The 27,566-nt window shown below is 33.2% G+C and overlaps 5 protein-coding genes across 19 annotated transcripts; 3 read left to right on the top strand and 2 right to left on the bottom strand.

Annotated features, from left to right (window-relative positions):
* Positions 1-616: 616 nt before the first annotated feature.
* LOC122397293 (F-box only protein 39-like) lies at positions 617-4,669 on the bottom strand. The gene is made up of 7 exons (XM_043396409.1): positions 4,018-4,669; positions 3,389-3,621; positions 2,423-2,587; positions 1,771-1,997; positions 1,508-1,666; positions 985-1,149; positions 617-770 (listed from the first exon to the last, which is right to left on the bottom strand). The coding sequence occupies exons 1-7, from the start codon at positions 4,207-4,209 to the stop codon at positions 619-621; spliced, it is 1,293 nt and encodes a 430-aa protein (XP_043252344.1). The 5' UTR covers positions 4,210-4,669; the 3' UTR covers positions 617-618.
* LOC122397235 (transmembrane and coiled-coil domains protein 2) lies at positions 1,024-23,482 on the top strand. 13 transcript variants are annotated; one of them, XM_043396309.1, is made up of 12 exons: positions 1,024-1,302; positions 6,723-7,211; positions 9,228-9,376; positions 9,643-9,841; positions 10,422-10,587; positions 10,768-10,996; positions 12,088-12,144; positions 12,473-12,555; positions 13,556-13,884; positions 13,988-14,388; positions 15,020-15,174; positions 15,349-19,096. In XM_043396309.1, the coding sequence occupies exons 2-11, from the start codon at positions 7,197-7,199 to the stop codon at positions 15,168-15,170; spliced, it is 1,779 nt and encodes a 592-aa protein (XP_043252244.1). In that variant the 5' UTR covers positions 1,024-1,302; positions 6,723-7,196; the 3' UTR covers positions 15,171-15,174; positions 15,349-19,096. The 13 variants fall into 13 exon arrangements, with proteins under 13 accessions (XP_043252244.1, XP_043252210.1, XP_043252272.1 ...); XM_043396347.1 differs by lacking the exon at positions 1,024-1,302 and adding an exon at positions 12,873-12,881 and having other exon boundaries at positions 6,571-7,211; positions 12,100-12,144; XM_043396275.1 differs by lacking the exons at positions 1,024-1,302; positions 6,723-7,211 and adding an exon at positions 3,324-3,668 and having other exon boundaries at positions 9,266-9,376.
* On the top strand, positions 5,547-7,211 carry LOC122397331 (GSK3-beta interaction protein). The gene has a single exon (XM_043396453.1). The coding sequence runs from the start codon at positions 5,559-5,561 to the stop codon at positions 5,910-5,912; it is 354 nt and encodes a 117-aa protein (XP_043252388.1). The 5' UTR covers positions 5,547-5,558; the 3' UTR covers positions 5,913-7,211.
* Positions 20,057-23,888, bottom strand: LOC122397221 (zinc finger protein 260-like). Of its 3 annotated transcripts, XM_043396254.1 has the most exons (5): positions 23,343-23,888; positions 22,913-23,087; positions 22,653-22,813; positions 22,295-22,546; positions 20,057-22,183 (listed from the first exon to the last, which is right to left on the bottom strand). In XM_043396254.1, the coding sequence occupies exons 1-5, from the start codon at positions 23,481-23,483 to the stop codon at positions 20,744-20,746; spliced, it is 2,169 nt and encodes a 722-aa protein (XP_043252189.1). In that variant the 5' UTR covers positions 23,484-23,888; the 3' UTR covers positions 20,057-20,743. The 3 variants fall into 3 exon arrangements, with proteins under 3 accessions (XP_043252189.1, XP_043252179.1, XP_043252199.1); XM_043396244.1 differs by having other exon boundaries at positions 22,653-23,087; XM_043396264.1 differs by lacking the exon at positions 23,343-23,888 and adding an exon at positions 23,203-23,268 and having other exon boundaries at positions 22,653-23,087.
* Positions 23,889-24,418: 530 nt separating this feature from the next.
* On the top strand, positions 24,419-26,794 carry LOC122405436 (U4/U6.U5 tri-snRNP-associated protein 2). Its single transcript, XM_043410175.1, has 9 exons — positions 24,419-24,532; positions 24,848-25,126; positions 25,203-25,378; positions 25,450-25,675; positions 25,750-26,036; positions 26,100-26,228; positions 26,293-26,354; positions 26,432-26,654; positions 26,729-26,794. The coding sequence occupies exons 1-9, from the start codon at positions 24,454-24,456 to the stop codon at positions 26,792-26,794; spliced, it is 1,527 nt and encodes a 508-aa protein (XP_043266110.1). The 5' UTR covers positions 24,419-24,453.
* Positions 26,795-27,566: the final 772 nt, after the last annotated feature.

Raw genomic sequence — 27,566 nt, 5'->3', positions numbered from 1 at the left:
ATTACCAGTTAAAACAATACTTGTGTACGATGTGATAAATCCAACGCTAGCTTAGATTTCTATTTTTTTATACACGATTTTTTATACTTTTTGTACACGCGTAACGTTCACTGCGATAATCGTTCGCAACTTAAATACTCGTCGAATTAACTGGCAATTTTTATCGTGTCCCGTTGCGCAGAAACGCAGAGATGGTATTAATCGTCGCTACTTTTGTATCATCGTTCAAGGCTTTAGGTATTCCCGCGAACCATCGCTGCGTTTTTCTTTTATTATTAGAAAAACCCTACGAGTTTTCTAGCGAATAAAAAACTGCTATAGTTCATCAATACTGTGAATTTATTGTCTCGTTCGTATATCGTAACATAACTCATAGCTCGGCGCTCGAATGACGATTCGTTCAAAAAAACGAACTTGGTTTCGTGTCGTATAAAATATTTAACAAACGATAAACGTTCTAAGTTACAAAAATAAACGTGTACAATTAGAAAAAAAAGAAAAAAAATGAAAAAAGAAAAACAGTCTTACCAAGATGGAGAGTAGGTATTGTTTTATTTTTGTGGGGGGCTTAGTATCGAGAGACGCGAGTGGGACAGGTACCGGGGAGGATCAAGGACTTCAGTAGAACACTAGAACCGAGGCTGGATCCTCGATACGAAAATCCACACCTTGATCCATCATTTTGTGATCGTAGTGGTAATTAATGTCGTTCAACACGGCACGATTGCGGGCGTTTACGTTCCGTGGCTTCACGTGGATCGTACGAAAACCTGTGGTGAATGTTATAGTCTTTAACAGGGACGTATACATGTTTCTTTTTCTTGGAAAAAGTGTATCGTAAATAATTAATCGGGGAATGTTGTTAGAAGCGTTCAGAAGTTTACGATGGACATAGGAAACGTGAAAATGGTCACGAAGGTACGATCGATTTCGTTCGCGTAATAGATCTCTAGCTTTCAGGTCGACGTGCACTATTCTACTTACAAGTTTTGCTCTCGGCTTGTAGCTGACAGATGTCCCTTAACGTGTCGAGACTCCTTATTATGCCATCGTACTGTAATCTTGTTAAGTGTTTGCAACGCACGAGCATGGCGATGAGTAAATCGTCGAGCTGTTCACGATTGTTTCTCAGTTGTAGCATCACTTCCGCTACAGTGACACATACGCATACGTTAGACATTCGTAATCGCGTTTAGCGGTCAGAAAACGTTCGTTTCCAGCGGATTGAGAATTAGAAAAGACAATCGAGCAATTTGCATCTTTCTCGTCTGCCAAGCGACGAACACTCAACCACTTAACTTGGTAACTCAATCACTGGATAAACAAGCGAAACCACGCTTGCAATTAGCGACTAAGATCAGAATAGAAAAAGAAACATTTAAATTTCAGAGTCTAAGAGTTGAAATGATAGACAGCTAGTTTCACAGTGGTAGTCCGTATTTTCATAATTTGTACGATATCATCTAGCCTCGCTAGAGCAGTAAAATTTGCAAGAATTCATTTATACCTAGCGTGTTGGTGTAATGGTCGATAAGCAGCCCGACGGTGCTTCTAAAGTTACGAGATCTGCTCTGGTCCCACACATGGCCGCTGAACATTTGAAACCTAGCCAACGGCACGCTGGGCAACAGCAAGTAGCACATATCTTCGTAATGGGAGATGTTAACTGGAAATCAAACTTAAAAAGCTAAATGCGGTATAGAATCGAATGTACGGGCTATTAATGAGATGGTGTCGCGAAAATTTACGTAGCTCTGTGTTATATTGTACCTATGGTGTAGGAGACGGTGAGATCGGGGCAAACCGTGACCAGATTGTGCCAAGCGCTGTCCGCGATCGTGTGTTGTCTCGAATCAGAGTCCCGTACGGATACGTGCAAAGTTTTCAGCAGCTTCGGGGCCGCGTTCGCCAAAGCGTTCAGGGTCTGGTCCGACAGGGCCGGGTAATCGAGTCTGAGGATGGTCAACGCTCGAAACCGACCGAGCAGACGCAGATACCTAAAAGATTCGTTTCGCGAAAGGAAGACTCGACTCGATTCATCGACGCGAGCTGTGTAACGAACCCGTTGCCTTGCAATAATGAATCACACTCATAGAGTAGATTACGGTCCAAATGGTACGGATACGAGTCACATTAATGACGCACTAGCAGCATCCTGTTTTCTTGTCGTGTTCAGCCTCTGCATATAATTACGTGCACAATACGTGCATATAATTTAGCGAACTCATGCGACTGTAATAGTCATCTGTTTTGCATCTTGATCTTAGGAAAATTATCGAGTTCTTTGGAGATAACTGTTGTGTAATATCCCAGATAAGGTGGGTCAAAACGCGTTGGAACAATTCTTTCTGTTTAACTCCGATTCGAGTGGCTATTAAAAAGAATTGCGAGGCAACGGGTTGGTAAAAATTGTTCCTGGTACCTCGAGTTACTGTGTGGAGTCTGCCATTCACGGAACGCTCCGCGGAGGTCCAAGTATGCCAAATGTTCGCTGCAACCTTTGGAAGTGCTAGCTAGAAGCCGCAACACGTCGCTCACGCCGAGATTCGCGTTCAACAAACTCAACGTTTCCAAGTTGTGCTGACAGCTACGTAAACGTATCGATTACGTGGACGATAATCGTGTAAGAAGAAGTTAAAGCGTTTAAACAACACGATAGAATTACGTATTGGGCTGCCACAGAGATTCTTACGGATTCTTCTGTACAACGTCTCGTTAATACCTTGACCTCTTGTAAGTGCACGCGCTTACGAACAAAAGTCGAGAGACTTTCGATTTAGACTGGTTATCGCGAACAATCGAGCGACATGTTAAGAAATTTCGGACACTTCCTGGCGAACACAGTAAAAATAGCAATCGGGCTAAATGAAGAGTTACGTTCCATTAACTCAGGAAATTAGACGGACAATTGCGACCATCAGTGACTTTAAAACATCTTGACTCGTACGTCGGGGAATCCGTCTTAAGAATTGAATATGATCTTCCGTTATTAAAAGAAATTAGGAACAGAAATCATTATTAAATAAAACGTTTATGTCGACGAATACGTAAACATCGTTCGTCGACTACGTTCGTGAAATAATTAGTTTGTTTTCGTTATTATCGACGACCATGAATAACATTAATATCGCGAACCGATGGTTATGTTATTGACGCGTTAAATTCACGGTAAATATCGATTGCGTTGAAATAATTTCATCGAAAGGTATCGCGCGAAGATTTTTCAGTACTTATCTTATCGAGTTGGCCTGGCTCGACGTGTCGATTACAGAAAAATATTATTGAATCAAATCTGACGATGTATCTCGATCTGATTCATTCGTAATTGTATCGTGCCACAGATGAGCAGTTCGTTTCAACACCTTTAAGAATGAGGACACTCAATTACCCTAAGAAGTTCGCAAGAGCATACAGCAATTTGTCTCTGTTCCCCCATTTGCAGCTGAAGATCCAGTCGGTGAGTATTAGCTTCCTCAATTGAACGTTCATGGCTCGCACGACCGTAAGGAAATCGGCACCAGCTTCGGCCTGAATGTTACGAGTAATACGTGCTTCCCTTGGCAAAATATACGGCCGTGACCAGGCGAGTTCCAGGCTACGCATATGCTGTCCATACTTTGCCTAAACCAATGGATTCGAACACAGTTTGGTAATCGTCGAGTACAAAGGTACAGATTTCTTAAAATTTTTCACACAGATTTATTAAAAAAAAAAATTAATATAATTCGTGTTCAAAGGCTAAGGGATTCTGTTTAAGATTAGAAAAACGTCAAACGCGTGATAAGTATATTAGAAAAGTCCTGCAACGTGTTCCTTCGACGATGGACACAACTAAGAAATTTTACAGAACTATTTCAGTAATGGGACGTGAATGTCTCGTAGTGAAAGTGTTTAAAGGGACGGTGGGGCGAAAATTAACCTTAGAAGAATGGAAAACACGCTTAAAATTAAATACTAAATCAAATTTGTGATCGAGAATCGGAGAAACTTTCGACGTTTTATGTATCGTCTACGTACAGCTAAGTCTCCCGCCAATGGAAAGTCACCCCGTAGATCGCAATCAATGAGAATTGTTACGGAACGCCAAAGAATCGGCGACGATAGTGCACGATTCCATGACTGGCAAACTTGTGCAACGCTGGCACGATCCCCACGACCGAGGTGACCGAATATCTGCGTCAATATCAGCTCCGGTAGCTGATCCCACATCTCCCAGTTTCAGCTTGGCCCGTCTTCATCTCTACCTGGCTGAGACAGCTGTCGCAACCCCGTTCAGGTTCTCTTGTCAGTCGTCTCGATATCGAGTCGATCGTCATTGAAAGCTCACGAGCAGCTGCGCGAATTCACGAGGAATCAAAGGCATGAATTGGCGCTCGATCGAACTTTCGATTTTAATTCTATTGGAGGGCACAACGGGATGACACGTGCAATCCACTGCAGAAGGCTACGTACGAGGATCGTTTGAAAAGTCCGTTTTGAATTTTAATGAATGACAGATTAAACTCTTATAAACTAAAGCTCGAATGTTTGCATTCCTCGAGAATTCCGCTGTCTAACAGACACGCTTCAGAGTCACTGTTTCGAGACGCATAAACTAGAACTCGTGCCCTTGAAACCACAATCTGAGTTGTAAAAGAGATTTAAAAATATTGTACGCGTGAACCATCCATTCTTATTATACGACTGATATACCAGATTCAATCGTGAAAAGGTTGTTTATTAATCACAGTATGCTCGGTTATCTTTTACGCACCGATACCAACGAATAACGAGTTCTTTTCATTTACGATGCACACGAATCGGACGTTGAAGTATTGAACAGAAATGCGTTGAATAATGTAGCAATGCATGTATCTAGTTTGCGTCGCCAGGAATAGAACAAAAATTTACAAATTTCAAAGTGAAATTTACGTAACCAATAACGTGCCACGTATTGTTCTTAAGTTGGACGCGGATGTAAACGGACAAATACCAAGTTTTACGTAACGACCTTAAAAATAAGTTGAAGGATTATCGAAATCATTATTGAATTAATAGTTTACTTTCTTGGCGGCATAAATAAGTTTTCCCGTTTATTGGTTCAACGTTGCGGCAAACTTGGTGCCGCAAAATCCTCGCAGATGGCGTCGCGTGCGCCGAGAAGCTGCGCGTAGCCCGCCGCGCCGCGGACTCGATTAACAGTCAGTACGCGGGGTGCGTTCGGTGCACATGTACTGGTGAGTACGTGGGAATGAGAGTGCAACGTAATTTATAACGGCGCAATGTCAAGGACTAAACTGACCACAAATTATAGCCACTGCCGTCACCAAACAGCGATATTGTGTACTCCTTAGAAACAAACACTTCGTCGGGCAATTACATAATTGTTTGATCTTGGTCTTTGACCCTGAATCTAACCTGTCCACGTGCTGCGTCTGCACGTAGAAGCATACACGAGAACTGTATAACGTGAACAACGTTGCGTTGACGGAACGAGAGATCTGTGTCGTTGCCAATTCCCTCTGAAATATTACATGCATCGATGAAAAGTTGCTCATTGACGCTGCCAAGACGAAAGAATGAAGGAAGAGAAGGATAAAGTGCTGGACGAAGAACAGTGGAAGCACGAAGCGCAAGCTGTCATCGATGACGTGAAGCAACATGTAACCGACATAAAAGTATCGGAGACGTTAAGGAGTACCAACCAGCTTATCTATCTGAATCTGACCACGTTGGAGGGCTTAAAGTTTTGCATAAAATTGTCGAGTGCTGGATTTTCTGTCGTCGGCAATCAGCACGACGATACGTCGAACACGGGGAACGAACATTTCGAAACGCCTTACAGTTTATTGGACCTTGTCAGTCCTCAATATAGAAATTCTTTTGGCAATTCGCTCCTCGACAAGCTTAAAAAGGTGTGCGACGAACAGTGAACAAATTCGATGGAAATTTTTGGTACTTTTGCACCCATGTATTTAATTTCTCATTGCAAATGCTTCATCGCAACGTGAAACGCGTGTGAACGGTAACGAAGGTTTGCATTTAATCGTTTGCATGCATGTATTTCAAAATTAAACGCTCGAATGAAAAATAAATCTTGGATACTGGTCGAATGCGTTCGTTCCCTGCGCAGTGTTCATTTAGTCCGAAGGTAGCAGAAGATGTCCGAGCACGCAGTAATTTGCAAGGACAGGATCGTATTCGATACGTAGTAACAAGTGTTCTAACGTTCTCGTGTGTTTTTGACGTAAGCCGAGAAATGCTGCCAAGAAAGTTTCTTGACCAGGCAGACCACTAAAAGAACACAATTCCGTATTAAATACGACTCGCACATTATCGCTAAATGAAATCACCTGATACCCATATAAAACGTATACTACTTGAAAGTAGTGATATCTAATTGTACTGTGGTATCAAACAAAGCACTTTTGTTTATCTTAGAAAAATACGTTTTCTAAATATACGCATTCAGTAAACATCCATGAAGAAATATAGATACAAACATAAAATAGAAAATGTCATGTAACGAGTTTAGTACACAATATATAGTTCGAATGTGAATGCCTTATACAAATAATATTCTAATTTAAAAAAAAGAAGTTTGGATCTCTAAAATAAATTTCTACATATTTTCATTTCTTAATTACTCATGCCATATTCGAAGTACTATTTTATTTCCAATTGCTTTGGCATTTATTGTTTAGTGCAACATTTTAAATGCTTTTGTTTCAAAATGTACCCAGGTCCGTGTGCGATAGATACGGGAATGCGTTATCGACGAATCATACGTTCCTAGGAAATATCCCTAGGAATCGGAAGATCAGTCGGTGCAGTGGTTATATCGGTTGTGTTTACCCCCTCCTCTGCGTTCGTTGCTCTATGCCCCGTTTGGCGTATTCCACTGTCGAGTTGTGAAGTAACGAAGCGGTTTCGCCGAATGTGTCGCATTGTGTGCGGATTTCGTAGTGTTTCTGAATGAGTTTATCATCGATCAAGTGCTTGGGAACGACACAGTGTATTCTATTTATTAGCATTGCATTCGCCAGTGCAACGATGTCGAACAGTGAGCGATGACACGCCCGTGAAAAACGATAACGACGGCGATCCTTTGATTGACCAGACACGACAGAGAAAACGTACTGAGCAAAGGACCCTCTTTGTGTATTCGTGTGACATTACGTCGAACAAAACATGCTTCAACCACGAGCTACGTTTATATGGCGGTAAAAAGGGTAAGTCGCAAACATTTCTATAAATCGAGTGTCAAAACCATCGCCGAATTTTGACAGGTCGTTTGTTTTTATTCGACGATCGTACCCTATTTCACAATATCAGTATGAAAGGGGTGGGACAATCACCTCCTATATCTCTTTTAAGCCTACACAATTCCAAGTGGTATCGTACGAGCGTAAATGAACCCCGATAGTAACGTAATATCACAGGTTGCTGTACTTTGTCAATTTCCACCCGATATCTATAGATGTGTATTTTAAATTTCCGCATTACTGTTATATTTTTTTTTTACCGCGAATACGTGATTTCCCGACAAAATTTAGCGGTTTAATATAGATTGTTTTTCAAGGACTATTTATGTTATACATGTTTTTATAACCGAACAAAATAGTATTGTTATTCGCAATACAAATAGTTAATTTACATCAGAAGCGTGGTATAGCGAAATTTGTGTCATGCATTTCAAAAGCTTGTACACAACATTTTCTTGCGTGCTATATATTTATATTTATTATTTTCTTAGAGTTGCTATATACTACGAGAAAAATATTATCTAACAAAATAAAGGAAGCAAAACAAGTTTAAAAACCAAGTTATTGTATTATGTTTGATTCATATAAAATAAATAATAAATTAAATATTTCATTTTGTATGCTTGCTGATGTAATGTTTTTGTTTATTATAAATTTCGATATATTGATCGTATTTTGTACTTACGTTATTTACTTATGTATGTAATTACGATTTTGAATTATTTTTCAAATACAAATAAGAACAATTTTTTAGCTTTTTATTATTGTACATTACTCGTGTTTTTTTCCGCGTAACATGTTGGTCACAGTTAAGAAGTAATGTCGATAGTCTAATTATGATGATAAGAGTGATTCATCAGTTCAAGGATTGGGTTAAAGGTGATAGAATGTGAAAGAACTGTCTCACAGTCTCTTTCAGAAGTTCTTTTATAGAGCAGCACATTTTTTAATTCGGTGATTTATTCATTATTTCGTTCGAAAAAATGTGATTTTTTTAATACTAATTTTCACAATTATAATTATAAAAATAACGCTAATAAATATTAATTAGTTCATAATCTAATCGCTATTATAAAATATATTTTGTTCTAAAGAATGTAATAACAGTAATTTTAACCCAAATATCCTATATACTATTTTTGGACAGGTATAATCCATATATATATATATATATATATACACAAAGTTTAAATTGGATAATATCACACTTAGAGAAAATTGTAACTTAAAATAGGTAAACAGAATACAAGTGGAATACAATTATTTATTTTACAGTTTATTCCTTTTGTCATATAAATATATATCTTTAATCAAATAAGATATGCGAATGAACCTAAATCCTGTATTAGCTTACATCATATTAATTCATAAATTATTTTGTTGATGAATTTTATGTGTTTATTTTATATAATTGAGTCTGATATGAATTGACATTTATGTCTCATTTTGATAATTTTTAATGAAAAATGTTCTTCTAGATATGACAATATATAATAAAAAATATACAATACATTCATGTACATGATAATGATATCATATAAATTAATAGTGTGATACACAGTTTAAAGGAAGTTATATTGCAAATGATTATTAATTTACAAATACTTCTCATAAGGAAATAATATAATGTTATTTTTTTTTTTCATATATTATACTTTGTAACATACTTAGAAGTTCTCAATATAATAACAGTTATAATATCCATACATGTAAGGTGTCCTACAATGAGTGGTACTAAGAAAGATGTAATGTTAAATTGAAAAATATATCAATAACATAAAATACATTTTTTATGAAATGTTATTTCATATTTCTGATTTGTTTTATACGTGTATAAATAAATATATAATTGCTTCTTTTTTGGGTGTAGTACTCATTGTAATACATCCTGTCACATATTTACACAATCTCATTGTATGTATAAATTCATAGATTTAGTATAAATGTTGTAATAATTAAGTTGTTAGATAACAAATTTTTCAGAAAAAGGGAATGGCTAATTTGATGGTGACTGTTTCAAGTAAAAATAGTTCGCGCAGTACATCACCCAACAGAGGAAATACGGTGACTACTTTGCCTCAACAAATACCAGCTAGTTTGGATCGTACGCCGAAAGCACGTAATGCTCCACTGTAAGATTCAATTTATTCTAAACGTGTCCTGTTAATATATATGTTTGCATAGATTACAATTAAACAACTTTATTTTTTTATAGTATTTTACATGAAACTGAAAAATTCAGAAGCTTGTGCTTTGGTACCATGTACCTAATGATATGATATACAATAATTTCGTTCTTGCAAATATGAAAATTAAGTTGCTAAACAAAAAAATTGTTAAGCTAAAGCTATAAAGTAAATGAAAGAAGAACAGTACAAAATTAAATTTGACTTCGCAGTTCCCAAACAGGGGAGGGTAGTACTGGCAGTGGAAGTAGTGGTGGTGGAGGTACTATCAGCATGAAAGGTAGTAGGCAAAAGTCACCAGGAACTGTGATTCGAGTAGGAGATGCTATGGATGAACCAAATACCAATTTAATCACTGCCGAACCAGAAGAGTTTGTGCCAAATATTCACCCACCAACTGATGATGAAGGAGTACGTAACTTATTATAATGTACATTCAATTTTTAGGAACTTGGAAGCTATTCATTATAGTATTTATTGTAATAATTTTGTTGATTTTAAATAATGTGATTTTTAAACTCTAATAATTTTGTATAAGTTTAATATGGTTTTAATAATAAAAATATTTTTATAATTTAAAGTTTTAAAGTAATTGTTTGATATCTTGACATAATCCTTTTAAATATCTATCGCAACAGTAAATATAATTATACATCTTTATGCAAAGTTGTTTATGTAATGGGATGGTATTGTACACATAGTGACAATTATACAGTATTGCAAGGTCATCAACCATAACTGTATAATCAGGGTTATAGGTTAAGAAATGAAGTAGTTATTTACATAATGTTCTAAATGGCATTGAAGCTGAACATTTCAATCTTTTAAGTATTCAGAGTCTAGTCATAAAGTAAGCGTTATCCAGTTTGCACACGAAGAAATGTGTTTTGTTAGTAGTGATTTGTGTTACATTATTCAATATTACGTGTACTATGTGTCAGGTAAGTGTCGTAACATGTATTCTACTATAAAATTAAATATTCTTTTGCAGGAACAATATCATGCAACACAATCGTTCCTATCAAATGGCTCCTCTGAGTTAATAACCGATGATGTTGATTCAAGTTCTGCTCGTGTTTGTCAAGCTATCGAACATATTCAGAGTAAAATAGCTAAAACACGGGAACTTATAAGAATAGAACAAACCACACGTGATGGTAATTATCAGAAATTAATAGATAATTATTATGGTGTTACTGCCCGCTATTAAATGGAGCATTCAAATTATTTTTTGAATTATGAAAACAGATTTGTAATTCAAAATAATTGTGACATGCAACCATTATATATGCCTGAAAAATATGAATAAAAAATTGAACAGTGTATTTTTGCTTCAGAAAATGTTAATGAATATTTAAAGTTGGCTGCTAATGCAGACAAGCAGCAGCTTACTAGAATAAAGGCAGTATTTGAGAAAAAAAATCAAAAATCAGCGCACAGTATTTCTCAACTACAAAAAAAATTGGAAAGTTATACAAAAAAATTAAAATATTACGAGCTAAATGGCGCACCTGCAAGTCACAGACAACCTCGAGAAGTGCTTCGCGATATGGGACAAGGGCTTAAGTAAGTGTAGTATTGTTTTCTCAGTAGTATGTACAGTTGTTTAACTAAATTAATTAAGTACTAAGTAAAGGATATGTTTATAACAGTACATTTATGTTTAATTTATTAGTGTGTTTGCTACTCTCATGTAATAGTAATATATAAAAGCATCACTATTTGTGTTCTGCCTTGTTCTGTGTTAACCCTAGAATGCCGCAATTGGGTCCAGTATATGCTAGTCTATTTTTTCGTATTCATATTTTTCATAAAGAGTAATATTTGGGTTCTTACTTCTCCCAATAAAAATGTTTATGATATCAACATTATAGTTGATGCAATGTCTTTTAAACGTCTTTCTGTGCAGGATATTTACTAAACTCCAGTGTGCAATTCATATATAAATGTAATTTATAAAGTTTATATTACTTTTTCTAAATTTTTCAACAATTGCAATATTTGTGAGATGTTTGATTTAATGTTTTTATTTTTTTCCAAACTTTCTTACTCTTTTATAATGTGTTATCAATGTTGTGTGTTGCATGTACTAAAATAAAAATTTTAAACTTAAAGAAATACAGAAAATAAAAATTATGAAATGCATAAATTGTTTTTAAAAAAATCGACCCACTCGCATCTTATGTCTTTTATTTTCACTCCCTCTACAATTGAACGTTTTTACGTTTTTACATTTGATTAAAACGGTATAGAATGAAGAATATAATTTTAAATTCAAATTTCTGTGCATGAGTGTTTTACTTACATTATTCCGTTTTGGTTTGAATATTTGTTGAAAAAAATAATGGTTATAAACAATAGGGGGAGCCTGCTGTATCTCAGAGAAATGTTAATATATGCCTAAAAATGAAGTATGGTGTTTTAGAAGTAAACTGGTAGTAATTTTAGTTCGTAATATTATTATTTGAATATTAGATTAGTAGAGTGCTAATAAATCGTGATAAGCATTTTAAAGCGATTTTTAGTTTAGTGCTAGTTAATAGTATCATTAATTCATCAATTATTAAAGCAGTAAAAATCTTTGTTTTGTTATTTATTTTTTCTTTAATTCATCTTTTATTCTTCTGAGCATAGAGAATATCTTCAGCTAATTTAAGACTCACTTCCAGAAATGTGGGTGGCAATATCAGGGATGGCATTACTGGTTTTTCAGGGTGAGTGTTCATTTGAAAATAGATTTTGAAGTAACATACTTAATGCTTCCCTCATGTTACATGCATTATTGTAGATGTGCTTTTAAGAATTACTGTTTCACAAAATAGACATACACAGTATCCATTAAAGTCGTGATGTAAATAAACTAGAAATTCTTGTGTACCTTATAGATGTTTATATTATATTCTTTAGTAGTACATTTTCATTTTATAAGTGTAATTATAAATTATAAATTTATTATATAAATTGTTCAGTTTAAAAAATATATATTTATCGGATTGGAGTTTCTAATTAACCCCGTTTTTTTTTTTTTTTTAAATGTTTCAGAAGTGTAATGTCGAAACCAAGAGAATTTGCACACTTAATAAAGAACAAATTTGGCAGTGCTGATAATATAAATACCTTATCACGTGAGTAATTTTTATTATAATTTTTATTAACATGGTATTGTTTAATTTAAATTTCATTCTATTGTTTGACTTACAAATAAAGTTTATTATAAAAAATAACAATTAAAATTTTATGTTTGGAAAGCACTCTCACTAAGTACATATTGCTTTATGCTAATAAATTTTAATCTTACAAGCAATAGCGTGCACATTTTTATTTATTTACAAAATATGTATATGTAAATACACTTTAGATAATATTCAAATCTTATGTTAATCTGTACTCTGTCTATAATTGAAGGATAAATATCATTTAATGTTTTGTGCTGTCATGGCAGTTGAGAGTAGTAAGTAACATTTTGGCTCAATTTTTCTTCTATAGTCACCCGTTTTCGTCTATACTCTATAATATATACCTTACCTTACACTGTTTGTACACAACCTACTTTTTAACATTTGTACCATGTATGTTGTAACTTTCCCATGAATTTAGTCGTCTGAATTACAATACTAATACTATTATTATTTTCCGTTTTAAACGATAAAAAATTAATTTTGCCTGTACTCGACACAATTAATTTATAAAACAATTTTCATAATAGAATGTTGTGTTTACATATTATGAACTTTATATTTTCATTATTGTTCTGTGTTATTTACTAATTTTGCCTCTGTACTTTTTAGTAGCTTTCATAAACTAAATATTTGCTTCCTTTGATATTAGTTATCCAATACATCTGCCAAACACAGTTACATTTAATCGAGAATGTAATATCTTCCGAAAATAGAAACTATATGGGTAAAAGAATTTCTGTTGCAATGTTCTGCAATTGATTATGTAGTTGCATACACAAAGAAACATTTTTAAATTATAAATAATCATATTTACAATAATACATTAGTCACACACGATGACAGGTATATTTCAGTACGAAGACCTAAATAGACAAATTAGTTGTTAACATGGCGAATAATTTGGTATTGGATAACATTCTAACTTGCGACGTCTGTGTCTCTGCAGATGGCTCGACTTTTTATGTAAACGATACACCGCGTGCAGGTAATGGAGATAACGCTAGTGTTGAAGATGAAAAGGCACATCACGGATCGGCCACGCTTCCCGGTGGATGTAGTTTAGGATCTACTCATAGTGCAGCAGGAATGAAATTTCCATCCGAAGAAGGCTCAGAGTGTTCTAGTGTTACAAGTGAAAGTGGACCTGGTAGTAGGCGGCAAGCGCATACATGTCACAGTAACAATGCTACACTTAGTTCGAAATCTATTTTCTCTGAATTAAAGGAACACAGAGAAAGTCTGGATCGGATGAGAGAAAAATTAGAAAGCTTAAAGGTTTGTTCCTTATAATATTAAAAGTGTAAAAAAAGAACGGTACTTAATCTGACAAGGGGATTCTACAGCTTGATGATTCAATCTCGTTATTAAACAATTGTAGACCTTGCAACAAGAAGTGACATTTCTTAACCATGCATTGCAAGAGGAACGTTTTAGAAGCGAGCGTTTAGAGGAACAAATTAATGATCTAACAGAGCTGCACCAAAACGAAGTAGAGAATTTGAAACAAGCTATAACGGATATGGAAGAGAAAGTGCGATATCAAAGTGAAGATCGCTTAAGGGACATACATGAAATGTTGGAAAGTTATCAGACTAAAATTTCTACGATGGAACACCAACAACAACAGCACCAACAATATGTCACTCTGGAGGGTTTAGATAATAGCAATGCAAGGGCATTGGTTGTAAAACTCATAAATGTAGTACTAACGGTGTTGCAAGTCATTCTACTTCTTGTTGCAACAGGTGCTGGTATAATGATGCCTTTCCTTAGGACCAGGTATAGTTATTTTTTATTTCAAAGTATTTTTTTCTTTCCAGTTAGATTAGAAGATGTTGGATTAAAGCGAATAATATTAATAATGTATCCATAAAAATCTTATGAAATGATTATATTTTGTAACTTGTGACTTATAATAAGATTCATTAATCAATAATAACTTAAATTTTCTATACATCTGTGCGACATCTCGCTTATATTTTTTGTTTTCACATGCATCTTCATTCATAATTCTTGATCGCGTACATTACCATCAGATTTTAATTTTACACGATCATTGTTTTATTTTGTTAAAAGTGTAACTTTATACATTGTTTTTCATATTCAAGACAAATATTATAGTGAATATAATCGAAATAAATATAGTTTATTTCAAATAAATGTTTTCGCTTTTAATTTGGGGTTTCTTCATTATACATAATGTGAACGAATATATACCTATAAAATATACATGCAATTAAATTTTGTTGTACAATTTAATTCGTGTATATTTTTAGGTGTAATCGATCATTCTGTATACTGAAATGGAAACAAATTAAAGACAGAGACATTTACTTAAAATAAATTGTAATTGTTTTGACTAAATTTCTTATAATATTTGTTTCATTTTGTTTTCGCATCTCTGTTGCAGTTGTACTAAGCCTCATTGTTTCATGTGCAGGGTGCGCATATTAACGACTATGTTTGTTGTACTGAGCATAGTGTTTGTGCTCAAACAATGGCCTGAGGTACACGACGTTGGCAGTCGCCTCATGCGCCACCTTAAACAGACGCTTAAGTAGCATCGTAAGTAAATTATTATTATTCTAATATTTATAAAAACGAAGCATGAAATAATTTTTAAGATATATAAAAATTATATCATTGATATTTTCTGATAGTTTGATTTCAACTTTGTTTTCAATTACTTTGATCCTCGAGTTTATTTAAAGTATAGTAAATAAATTAGATTCGTTTTAGGGTGGTATACTTAAATTTACTATACCCTGTGATGAAGAAAAGTTGTACACAATGATCAACATTTTGGATCCGTTTATCAGTGCTGTAGTTTTAGAGCAATAATAGTAGGTATATGCGCAAATGAGTTCATTTGTATTTCAAATTTCATTTCCAACATTAATTTATTAAATAAAAATCAAGTTTATTTGGTACTGTTAAATATACAAAACTTACATTGCCGCGCGAAAATGTTTTGTTGATGAGAACAACTTTTCCGGATACGATAAATTTGAAATTGTGTTTTGTCGTATACTCAATTGTTGTAAATTTAATTTCGATGTTCATATTTTTATCCGAAGTTTTGTCTAAAAAAAAAAAATACCCACACATTTGATATAATTAATTGCGTGCAAATAATATGAAAGATGATTATAATTTGTAATAAAATAAAATGATTGTTAAGAAACATAACAGAGGCGATAATTATAACGCTGTACACTGATATTGCTTAATTACATACGGCACATTGTTAGAAGAATTTACTCTGATAAAGTGATGTCAAGTGGTGATTATGTTAACTTTTACATGAGTTATTGATTAACGCGGAATTAGAAGAAATTATTGAGGAAGAGAAAGTACTGATTCAAAAAATAGAAGAGAAAAAATGTTTTATCACCAGTGTCTGTGGGTGGTCTAGCCACCTTTTTCAGAATTAAAGTTAATGTGTTTGATATTTCAGTAAAGGCGTGTAATTTACAAGATACACGATTCTAAACCAAATGTTTATAATTCAAATCGTCCAATTGTTAAACAGTAATATAAATTAAGAAACCAGAAAAGCACTTTATGACTGTAGGTAATCATCCCTTCAGAGTGTATAAAGTAGTATGACCTATTCTTTAGTGTTGATAATAAGATGGAATAACTTCGTAAATCGTAGGAACTACAATATTTCGCACTATCTTTATGTATAATTTACAAATTAATTCTACACCATGAGAACTTAAAAAGTGAAAATGTTTGAATAGAAACGACCGTGTATACAACATTTAATATCAAAAGAGGACCAACATGCTCCCTTCCTCTTACTCTATAATATTGATTTATTTCATGTACAATATAAAAGAAGTACTTGTTTGAAAATAAACGATATTCAGATATCATGCTTTTTAGTCTCATGAGTGCTTCAAAACCACGACAGACACAAGTATGCATACATATGATAATGATTATAAAGAAATGAACCATGACAGATATAGAAATGAGAGAAAGACTGATGGACTACATCGTTGTTACAATTACGAATAATTTAATATTTGTGGCAATTTTATGTTACTACTCATTCAGAAATGTTAAAACAGTAGAACGATGTAAAAAAAAAAAAAAGGAAAAACAACATCAGTTGCGAAATTGTACAATTATAAAGAAAAAAAAAAAGAATAATTCTTAATTTAACATAGGTGCTCAAATCTGTGAGTGTGTAAAATATTTTGATCTACGTAATTTTTATATTCTATTGCTATTTAATGGCAAAATATGATTTATATTATTAAATACGTTTCCTAGTTTTCGACTTTATAGCTTTATTACAAGCCCAGTATCAGTAAATGTGAAGTTTTACAGCTGAATATTATTTCACGGAAATGTGACGAGCGAAGTGAAAAAAAAACTACTTTCCCGATAATCATTGGTTCCTTTCTTATCGTTTAATACATGAAATTTTCTTTATACTTTACAAATAAATAATTTATAATTTATTTTAAGTTCGCGTAATTAGATTTTTTGTTATTTGTATATGTTGGACTATGTAATGTTATCGTTTCGTTGATCTGTGAGAAGTTCGAAAAATAGTTTTTAATCGATCGACTAAAATTGTAAATAAAATAAAATTTATATGGTAGTATATTTTATTTCTTGTGCCTGTTATTTCTGAATACATCATCATATTTCCTACTTTTTAATTCGGCTATAATATTTTCTAACAATTATCTTCGGTTTTCTTGTTTTATTTGTACTCTACTTTCTATAATTATTATATATTGATAATAGTGACTTTTATGTTTTTCTGTTTTTATCTACATGTGAATAGAAACAAATTAAATTGTGTGCCTAAATACATGTGCTGTCAATAAAATTTGTCACATCTGTTAACAGTTTTTATTAACTATTACTTTCATAGCAATTTATTAAATTTTAAAGAAGATTAGAAATTTGGTGATGTATTTAGAATTATACCAGGCAAATATCTATATTCCGAGACCGCGCGTATTTTTTTATTTTCTCGAATCGACATCGTTCATTATTTTTTAGTAGAAATTTGTTTTATTACATTTATTAGCAATTACGAGAATCCTAACTGTCGAAGAATCATTTTTGCGTTCCTAAGTAGTCGTTTTTATTGTCTATGAATTTAAACACATCGCTGTGACTATGCTAAGTTTATATATAAACATAGAAAGTTAAAAATGAGTTTTGGGATCAATATATTCACGAACGAAAATTTTTAAATAACTGTACTCTTTTATTAAACGTAACTTCGGCAAAGAAGAAAAATATCTGCAACAGTGATCGAACGATATTCGAATAAATACAGACTTGATAATGATATATTGATTCTATTGAAATAATATTACGTTGTTTAAATCAAATCTCGACAAAAGTGTATGTTTGCTTATTATCGTGTAAGTGACAACTAGACAAAACATATAGGGTGTTCAATGATGAGCTTGTATGTAAATATTTACTGATTTCATTATTGCAAACTGCGTTCATTTCCATTTTCGATAGATTGTTACTCGTTCTCAATTGTCGATATTTATCCGTACGACGAACAATAAAATTCTATTTACATATGTAAGCTAACGGTTGAGAAACAAAGTACAAGAGTTGCACATCCAGTTTTCTGCTTGTAGTTCATATCGTGTGAATGACACCCTATATGTATTGTGTAGGTTTAGATCGTGGTGCTTTGTAAGATACATATGTAATCCAATATTAGAGAATTTGTTAACACCATCGACCACCGAATTAGCGAGGGCCCCTATTTGCACGCTTATAAATAATGTTTATATAGTAAAGTCTGGGCGTAACGGAAGTGATTTCTAAAAAAAAAAAGTTAAAAAAAGAACAAGTTACAAATATTTATATCAAGATGAGGTTACACAGATGTCAAACAACGATGGACGTATTTTGTATCTTACATTGTTACATTTTTCTATAAGTTTCTCTTTTTTATCGCGGCCGTTTACAATTTTATATGTATTTTGTATTTACCAAACTTCATGGGGGAACGCACGACGTATGCTTAAATAATTTGCGACAAGTTAAACGTAATCGTGAAATTCAGTGTAGTCGTTACTCACTATCTTTGTAATTTTAGGGGCCCCCTAGTTATAGCATAGAGGGAAAAGTAACGAAGTAAATATATCGTCATCGATGCCTTGCATAGGTAGTTAATGTCAAATTATAGATTAAATATTTGTTGTCAATTGTAGGACGATGTAGGGCAATACGAACAGCGATTATAATGGAAATTGTTATCACGCTAGACACATACACATTATGCGACACACGTGTGTGCATATGTATTAGCTGCGTAACAGGTCAGTGTAATAATGTAGTTAAAAACAAAAAATAAGTTTATGTCCATTTTTTAAAATACCGACGTATGCGCGTAACGCCTGTATTATGTTCTTGCTGCGAAAAGACAATTTCAAGCCAACTATCAATATAGCAGCTCTTGTCATTAATATTATTATTTAATACCGTTTCGAAATAAAAAGAATTTTTAATAAAAATCGGTCATTTTTTCCGCTAATTTGGATCTTCCTTATTGTTAATTAGATTAAGTAATATGCAAGAAAAAGGTGTTTCATTACTTTAAATTTCTTTAGGTAAAAGGTATCAATAAATAAAAAAAATATTAATAATGTGCATAGGGTATATAAAATTTTAACTCTGGAGGTGACTGTAAAGTTTTTATATTTTTTATCGAGAAGATTTGTCAATAATAATATTACAATCATCACAAATTTACAAATAATGTAATCATTTTATCAATATATATCACAATTTCTACTTTGTATAGTGCTGAAAGCTGTTTTATTTGAAAGAGAATCGCTGGGATGCCACAGAAATATATGTCGTGTTAAAGGCGATCGTCTATAATTCTAATATTTTGAAAAGTTTATAAAATTATGTCATTAATAAGATATAATCACGATTCTATCTATAGCATTTTCTTGCAATAAAAGTAGCTATCAGCCTTTGATTTATTAAATAATATGTTAATATTTTACTAGTATCAATAAGAAAATATTTCATTTTCCTTATGATAATCATATTTTATATTATAGATAGTAAAAGCTGCATATTCTAATTTTCGAGTAGTGTTTATAACAATTTTTAATGCACATAGAATATACAGTGTAAATTTTCATACGTTTATATAATAAAACGAATACTTTATTTCGATCAACATATAAATATGTTTCTAAATAAACAAGATTCATATTGCTTTATGAATGGTATCATGTTACGTTTTATAGAAATACATTAAAATATCTGTTACTAATTGATTTATTTCGATTTTGAAATGATAGATCGATTGATTTCGAAAATATTGATTATGAATTTAAAAGTCTTACACTTTCTACTTTAATTATGTATTAAAATTTTTACAAACATTACTAAGCATTTTAGTATATGTACATTATTAGGAAAACAGACAAAGAAAAGGCCATAGTACGAGGGGTCAATTTCAGTAAAATCGATGGTACGTTCGTAACTACAAAAACCGTAGATACAATATTAGACGAATATTTCATGAATTTTTCTCGAAAGTTATCCGGCTAATATCGTGTCTGTGGTTTACGTGGAATAAATTCGCCATTTTGTATCGAAATCGAAACCACTTACTAGTGACTTTCCCTTTGCGAGTATTATAAATAAAGAACCATTTCCTGTAACGTAACATGCAGACTGATAAGCTTATAACATGATTATTACTTTGATAACTTATTCTTAAGTTGACATTATATATTTTGTGGCTCAATTAACAGCAACTGTTCATCTTCAAAGTATTCTTCTAGAACGATACAGATTGTACATAGAAAAAGTAGATAGTTTAAAAGTACCAACATACTTTGGTAGAATATTCATACCAATATAAAATAAAATAATGTAAACGATTGCTTAAATTAATTTTTTTTTTTTCTCTAAATATACAGGTGGCTTTAGAAAACATATCTTTACCCCTTGCAAAGAATTCTCGAAAATATATTCTTTGTATACAGCTTTAACATATATGCTACAGTAAAGGAATACATCATGGTGACTAATGCCGCTTCTTATAAAATGCAGACTCAATATTTTATCTTCTATCATGCATTGTCTGTATTACTTCAATGTTTTTTTTTCAATCTGCGGTAATTTGAATTCCCTCCTGGGAATCTCGAAGCACAATCTCGGCTGGTAAAACATTTTTTATCTCTTTCGGGCGAGGAGCTGGCGGTTCTTCTTTTTTTAAAGTTGGCGTAGCATGGTGTTTTTTTTTGTGACACATCATAGTTGATCTTGATACGAATGTTTTGCCGCACGAGTCGCATTCATACGGTCGCTCTCCAGTGTGCAGTCTCTTATGGATAGCCATTGGTGTAAACTGTGTGAACGTTTTACCGCAGATATCGCATCTGTACGGTCGTTCACCTGTATGTAATCTTCTGTGACATCTCAACGCAGCCCTTCTGGCGAACACTTTTCCACACATATCGCATTTAAAACTTTTCTCTCCGGTATGCATTGTTGAATGAATTTTGAGATCGACGCGCGTTAAAAACCCTTTACCACAAACTTCACACAAATACGGTTTCTCGCCAGTGTGAATACGTAAGTGCGTGTTAAGATAACTTTTACTAACAAACATTTTATTGCATACCACGCATGGATATTGTCGATTATCCATGCCTGAATGTATTTTTTGATGACTTTTACAGAGCCCTTTGGTTATGAAACCTCTGCCACAAACTTCACAGGCATATGGTTTGACACCAAGATGTCTGTTTTGGTGATCCAATAAAGATTGTTTCGTTTTGAAGTGTTGCCCACAAGTGTTGCACGGAAATGGTTTTAAGTCCGAATGTACTCTTTGGTGAAGAACAAGATAGCTTTTAGACTGGAAACCTTTACCGCACGTAGAACAATTGTAATCAAATTGCCCTGTATGCGTGGCGGTGTGCTGCGCAAGTCCGATTTTACTGCGAAATGCTTTCTCGCAGGTCACACACTGAAAAGGTTTTTCGCCAGTATGTTTCCGCATATGTTCTTGCAGTTTATAATTTGTCCTATATTGTTTTCCACAATGAGTACAAACTTTTGGAGTCCATTTTTGTCTCACTGTTGTCTGTTTCTTTTGTTCGTCCGCGTTCGCGTCATTTTGCGAATGCGCTAATTCTGGTTCAGTAAGTTCTTTTTCCTTACAGATCGTTTTACTTTTATGTACATCGCACCTTTCTTTATGTACATTTAACGCGTCTACGCTCGTATAATATAGACCACAAGAACAGCAACAAAAGTACTGTTCAAAGTGTGCTATCATATTATTCGATCCTAATGTTGCTTCATTACAAAACGGACATACATACCAATGTGATCCAGTCTCATCAATGGTAGGATTATTTAACGTCGATTCCAACAATGTATGTTTCGCTCTTTTTGTGTATTCAACTAATATTTCTGTGCTTCCTGTAGTAACTTGACTTGTGGATGCTAAAGTATTTGTTTGGGAAGGAGTTGCATGTGTCGAAGTTTCATTCTCACCAACATGTGTTTCTTCTATATCACTATTCTCATGTGGTACCTATAAATTGAAATAGTTTATTAGACAAATTTATATTGCTCATGTTGCATCATTCCAAAAATATATTTTAGTAAAATTATCAATACATTTTGTTCCAATTTGACAACTTACATTATTTTCAAGTACATTTGTTGGCCCTTCTGCTGTTAACCTCTCCTGCAATCTATGATATTCCTCTTTTATTGGTACCGATTCATACTTTATATTGTCGCAATAATGTACTATTTGTTCTTGATTTTGATCTTCAGGAGTTATAGAAGTCACATAATTTATTCCTAACTGACCCAAATGGTCGCTTACTGTTAAATTTCCAACCACAGTCATATCACCCTCTAGATGAACTGCTATTTGATGATTGGAAACCTATAATGCAAAATTATAAATATATTACTTCTGTAAGTTTGTATGTAAAAGATTATTTCAAGCAAGTATATTCAAGCCAAAAAGAAGTTTTTATCAATTCATTTACTTCTCGTATGTGTTCATCGACCATTCTGACGGTATCACCACTTAAACAGTCGATACCAGTAACCTCAATGCCAGTATCTTGTTGTCCCATTTCTTCTTGTGTAACAACCTGTTCGCCGCCTGCCAAATCCATTTCATCCATGACTTGCATCGTATGTATACTAGCTTCTCTTGTCTCTTGAGGAGTTACATGATTTTGTACATCATCAATATTATTTTGTATTCTATCTATATTCCTTTGAATTCTGCTCATTTCTTCTACTTCTTCTAAATTATGCTTTGATATTCGAACCACTTCATCCTTAGCAATTTCTTTTAACATTTCCATGAACATCCCCTCAGTATGTAAACATTTTTCACGAAAATCAAACAATTGGTCCAATTTGTAAGCACAATCTTCACACACTACTTTTGGTAGTTGATCATTCATGGATACCTGAAAATAATTAATCGACTAATGATACGAATATTTTTCTTTTAATAAGGCAATGAACTGGCATCATAGTCTCTGATGTGTTTTTATAAACTGTTTATAGTTAAAACCAACATACATCCTGATCATCGTTACAAGATCGTGAAACCTTGCACCAATTTTCTTCCTCTATTTATAGTTAAATTACAAAGAGGGGGTGAGGACGGAGCTCTAAAGATTGCAGTGAAATCGGACCTCTATCTTTACGCACGATTTTACCTGCACTGGCAAGCACGCGGCTATTTTCTTGTCAATGTTGCGCATCTGATCGCCGGCTTCGAAGATCGGTAATCCCATTAGAATACCCGTTTTGGTCGCGCATAGACGGCATAAATAATCAAATTCCTCGACGACGGCCATATCAACAGGACAGAGAAGATCGTCTTGCCAAACTAAACGAACGACCCAAGACTCGATCAAAGTGCTGTTACTTTAAACCCAACGGCAAAGGGCTTTTGTGTAATTAAACGAACTTGAGGCACGCATTACGATGTTTTTTTAATTCGGGTCCCGTGAATCTTTAGTTTAAAATTTGTCTACTCTACTTTATAGATATGCATTATCCAGAGATATTTGTCAAGCGAGCCTGCGTTCACACCATCGGAGAATCTCGTCGTGTTACTCGTAGCGGGGGAAATAGCTTGCGCTGCTCTCTTTTCTTCCAAAAAGAATCCGTTTCGTAGATGGCGCGCTAAGCAGTCTTTCCATCGATCATCGAGATATCGAAGATCGAGAAATTTTCCTAATCATATTTTCAAACGATATGTATTTATTATAACGTAAATTTAATTGACTTGTGGTGTTTTGCAACAGTGTTTTAACCAATGTAACATGGGATAATCAGTGTTAATAATGTTTTTCTTGTGCTATAAATTTAAAGAGATAAATTTATATTTGTTAATTTGTTACATAATGCTTATTGTTATCAAATATTGATTTTTGATCAGCAGAAGCAGTTCATCGAGTAGATTTAGAATTGCATTCTTCAAGTACTACGGTCAATACAGATTTGTTTACATAAATGTTATCGATTAAAAATATCTTTCAAAGACACATTAATAACTTTTTAATTTTTTGTTAAAAATAGATAATAAGTGTGCAACGATAAATAGCGTTAAAGTAAATTCTTATTTATATTTCATTAGTTTGTATGTATATTGTTTTAAAATTACAAAACACAAAATTTAACGAAGTTGTCGACGTTATTATATTCTTTTATGATATAATTGAAAATTCAATATTTTTCCTTGCATATCTATACTATTTTATTTAAATGAATATAAATAATTCGCTGTATAAAAATGCTTTTCTATTTCATTTGTAATAAAAAATGGCGACGAAGAGGCAAGAGTATCAACAAAAACGGAAATTTGTAGAAAATCAAAGTGATACAGATGAAGAAACTGAAAGTGAGTAGTGTAGTAGCATTTTTCAAGGGTTTCAACTGTTGTTCACTGTTGTATTCGTTATAAATTTATTGCAATGTTTGGAACTCATTGTTTACATACTTGTATTTTAAGGTTAGGTGATCTTTTCCTCTCTCTACATATATTATGGTTCAATTTATCATCGTTTGACATAATATTATAAATTACATCGATATTAATAAAGTTCAGTTTAAATTGGGCGAACCTATTGAGTCACAAATACTTAGTTATATTCAGTTACAAATTTCTAACCTAAAATAAGGTTAGGTTTAATATAGTTTATTTATTTAATTATAGAAGGTATTAAAGTTGCCAAAACAAATGCAGAAGCACCACGACTGTGCCCTTACTTGGACACAATAAATCGTCAGTTTTTAGATTTTGATTTTGAAAAATTATGTTCAGTATCATTGTCAAGAATTAATGTATATGCTTGTCTTGTATGTGGAAAGTATTTCCAAGGTAGAGGTACCAATACTCATGCATATACACACAGTGTAGCAGAAAGTCATCATGTATTTCTTAATCTTCATACCTTAAAATTTTATTGTTTACCTGACAATTATGAAATCATCGGTAAGCCAATATGCGCTCTATCATTAATCTTAGACTAAAATGCTTTAGTATCTTGCAATAAACGTTTAACTTGTAGATTCATCGCTAGATGACATTAAATATGTTTTAAATCCAACATTTGATAAAACTCAAATTACATTATTGGACAAAAGTGATAAATTATCAAGAGCTATTGACGGTTCATTATATTCTCCAGGTATTGTGGGAATGAATAATATTAAAGCAAATGATTACTGCAATGTTATTTTACAAGTGAGTTATGTTTAGATATATACACTTGTAGGTTCATTGTAGTAGTAAAATTATAAATTAAATTTTTTTAGGCACTTTCGCACGTTACGCCTTTAAGGGACTTCTTTTTAAGGGAGTCTAATTATTCTCATGTGAAAAGGCCACCTGGTGATTCTTCCTATCTTTTGGTCCAAAGATTTGGAGAATTAATGAGAAAATTGTGGAATCCACGTAACTTTAAAGCACACGTCAGCCCCCATGAAATGTTACAAGCTGTTGTCTTATGGAGTAAAAAAAGATTCCAATTTACAGAGCAGGGTATATAATCATTATATTGAGACAATAATTACTATTAATACAACAGATTTTATATTTTGAAATAAACTTCCTAGGTGATCCAATTGATTTTCTTTCATGGTTTATGAATGCTCTTCATTTAGCATTAAATGGTACAAAAAAACGAGATTCTAGTATAGTGTACAAAACATTTTTGGGTCATATGCGTATATATACACGAAAAATACCGCCGCTCGAATTAGACGAAAATCAAAGAAGCGAATTGCTTCATACTGTAGAATATGGTCAAACTGTAACAGAAAGTCCGTTTTTATATTTAACATGCGATCTTCCTCCACCGCCTCTCTTTAAAGATCAATTTACCGAAAATATCATTCCCCAAGTAAGTATTAAATAATGTACACATATCGTGTATAATAAAATATAACTTTCTTCATTTCTATAGGTCAATTTATATACATTATTAAATAAATTTAATGCTGTAACTGAAAAAGAATATAAAACCTACAAGGAGAATTTTATGAAAAGATTTGAAATTACAGAACTTCCTCCTTATCTTATACTGTACATAAAAGTAAGTATAGATCTTCTCAAGTTAAGATCCTTTGATCTATTTAATTTAATTTTCTTTTTTACAGAGATTTACAAAAAATACGTTCTTTGTAGAGAAAAATCCTACTATAGTTAATTTCCCAGTTAAGTAAGTTTTTATAACATCGTCTTTTATATAAAAAATTATACCAGATTCTAATTCAAATGTATCTGTATTTATTCTAGAAACGTAGATTTTGGAGACATTTTGACACCTGAAGTGAAGCAACGGCATCCTTATACGACGTACGATTTAGTTGCAAATATAGTTCACGATGGCGAACCCGGTCAAGGAACGTACAGAGTTCATATTTTACACAGAGCAACTGGTCAGTGGTACGAATTACAAGATTTACATGTCACTCAAATTTTGCCCCAGATGATAACATTAACGGAAGCATATATACAAGTGCGTATTTACACATTTAAATTTGTACGGAAATGCTTTGTAATAAACATTCACGTTTTTTTCTCTTTTTACAGATTTATGAATTGAAAAAAGATATACAAACAGAGAATGGTGAAAATAAAAGTAAAAAGACAATATGATAACTATAATTTTTTAAATAAAATATTTCAATTGTTCACTTCCCTCTGTTCTTTACTACCCAATGTGTTATAACAACAGCAATTCTATAGGAATATTTAATCAGAAAATTTATATAATTGTAATAAAATTATATAATTCTTCTTTCAAGAAAACAGTCAGTAGTAGGTCCGTTACATAGCGATAAATAGTAATTTATATAATTTATATCGAATCTGTATTCAGGGCCCAGCGCCCCGCCATTTCGGCCCTGTCGCAAGTCACGTGGGTTTGTTTACTCGGGTTATCGTTTTGCTAGACGATCTACGTTTAGAGTTGTTACAAATTATACCCCTTTTTGCGCGATCTACATTATTTTACCCTGTTTACTTTTCGTTTTTATACGTTTACAATTTCTTACTGCCTCAAAAGAAACATTAAAACGTGTTACATAGTCATAAAAATCGGCTCCGAGGCATTTTCCGAAATATTGTAGAAAAGTCGCTGCAATTTGCACAGATGCAAATACAAACGCGTCGGTGCATCTCGGAGCCGTCTCATTGAATATTTCGAACAGAATGCATCTCGACGAATAATTAAATTATGTTCTTTTTGTTTTAATTTACAGCCCTAGTTTGAATTACGTACATTCGAGGGTTAATCGCTTCGGATCCCCAGTATACCTACCCCATGTTTGACACTGCAGGACGCCCGCCGATCGAGCCGAAAAATGTCGAACTTACCCGAGAAGATCGGAAGAACAAACTGGAAGTAGAAGTTTGGACTAGGGCGGGG

Source organism: Colletes gigas, unplaced genomic scaffold, assembly GCF_013123115.1.
Source record: "Colletes gigas isolate AHSC1104 unplaced genomic scaffold, ASM1312311v1 Colletes_gigas_Sc00001, whole genome shotgun sequence".
Lineage (NCBI taxonomy): Eukaryota > Metazoa > Arthropoda > Insecta > Hymenoptera > Colletidae > Colletes > Colletes gigas.
Note: the sequence above shows the minus strand (reverse complement) of the source record. Positions and strands in the feature narration are given on the sequence as shown.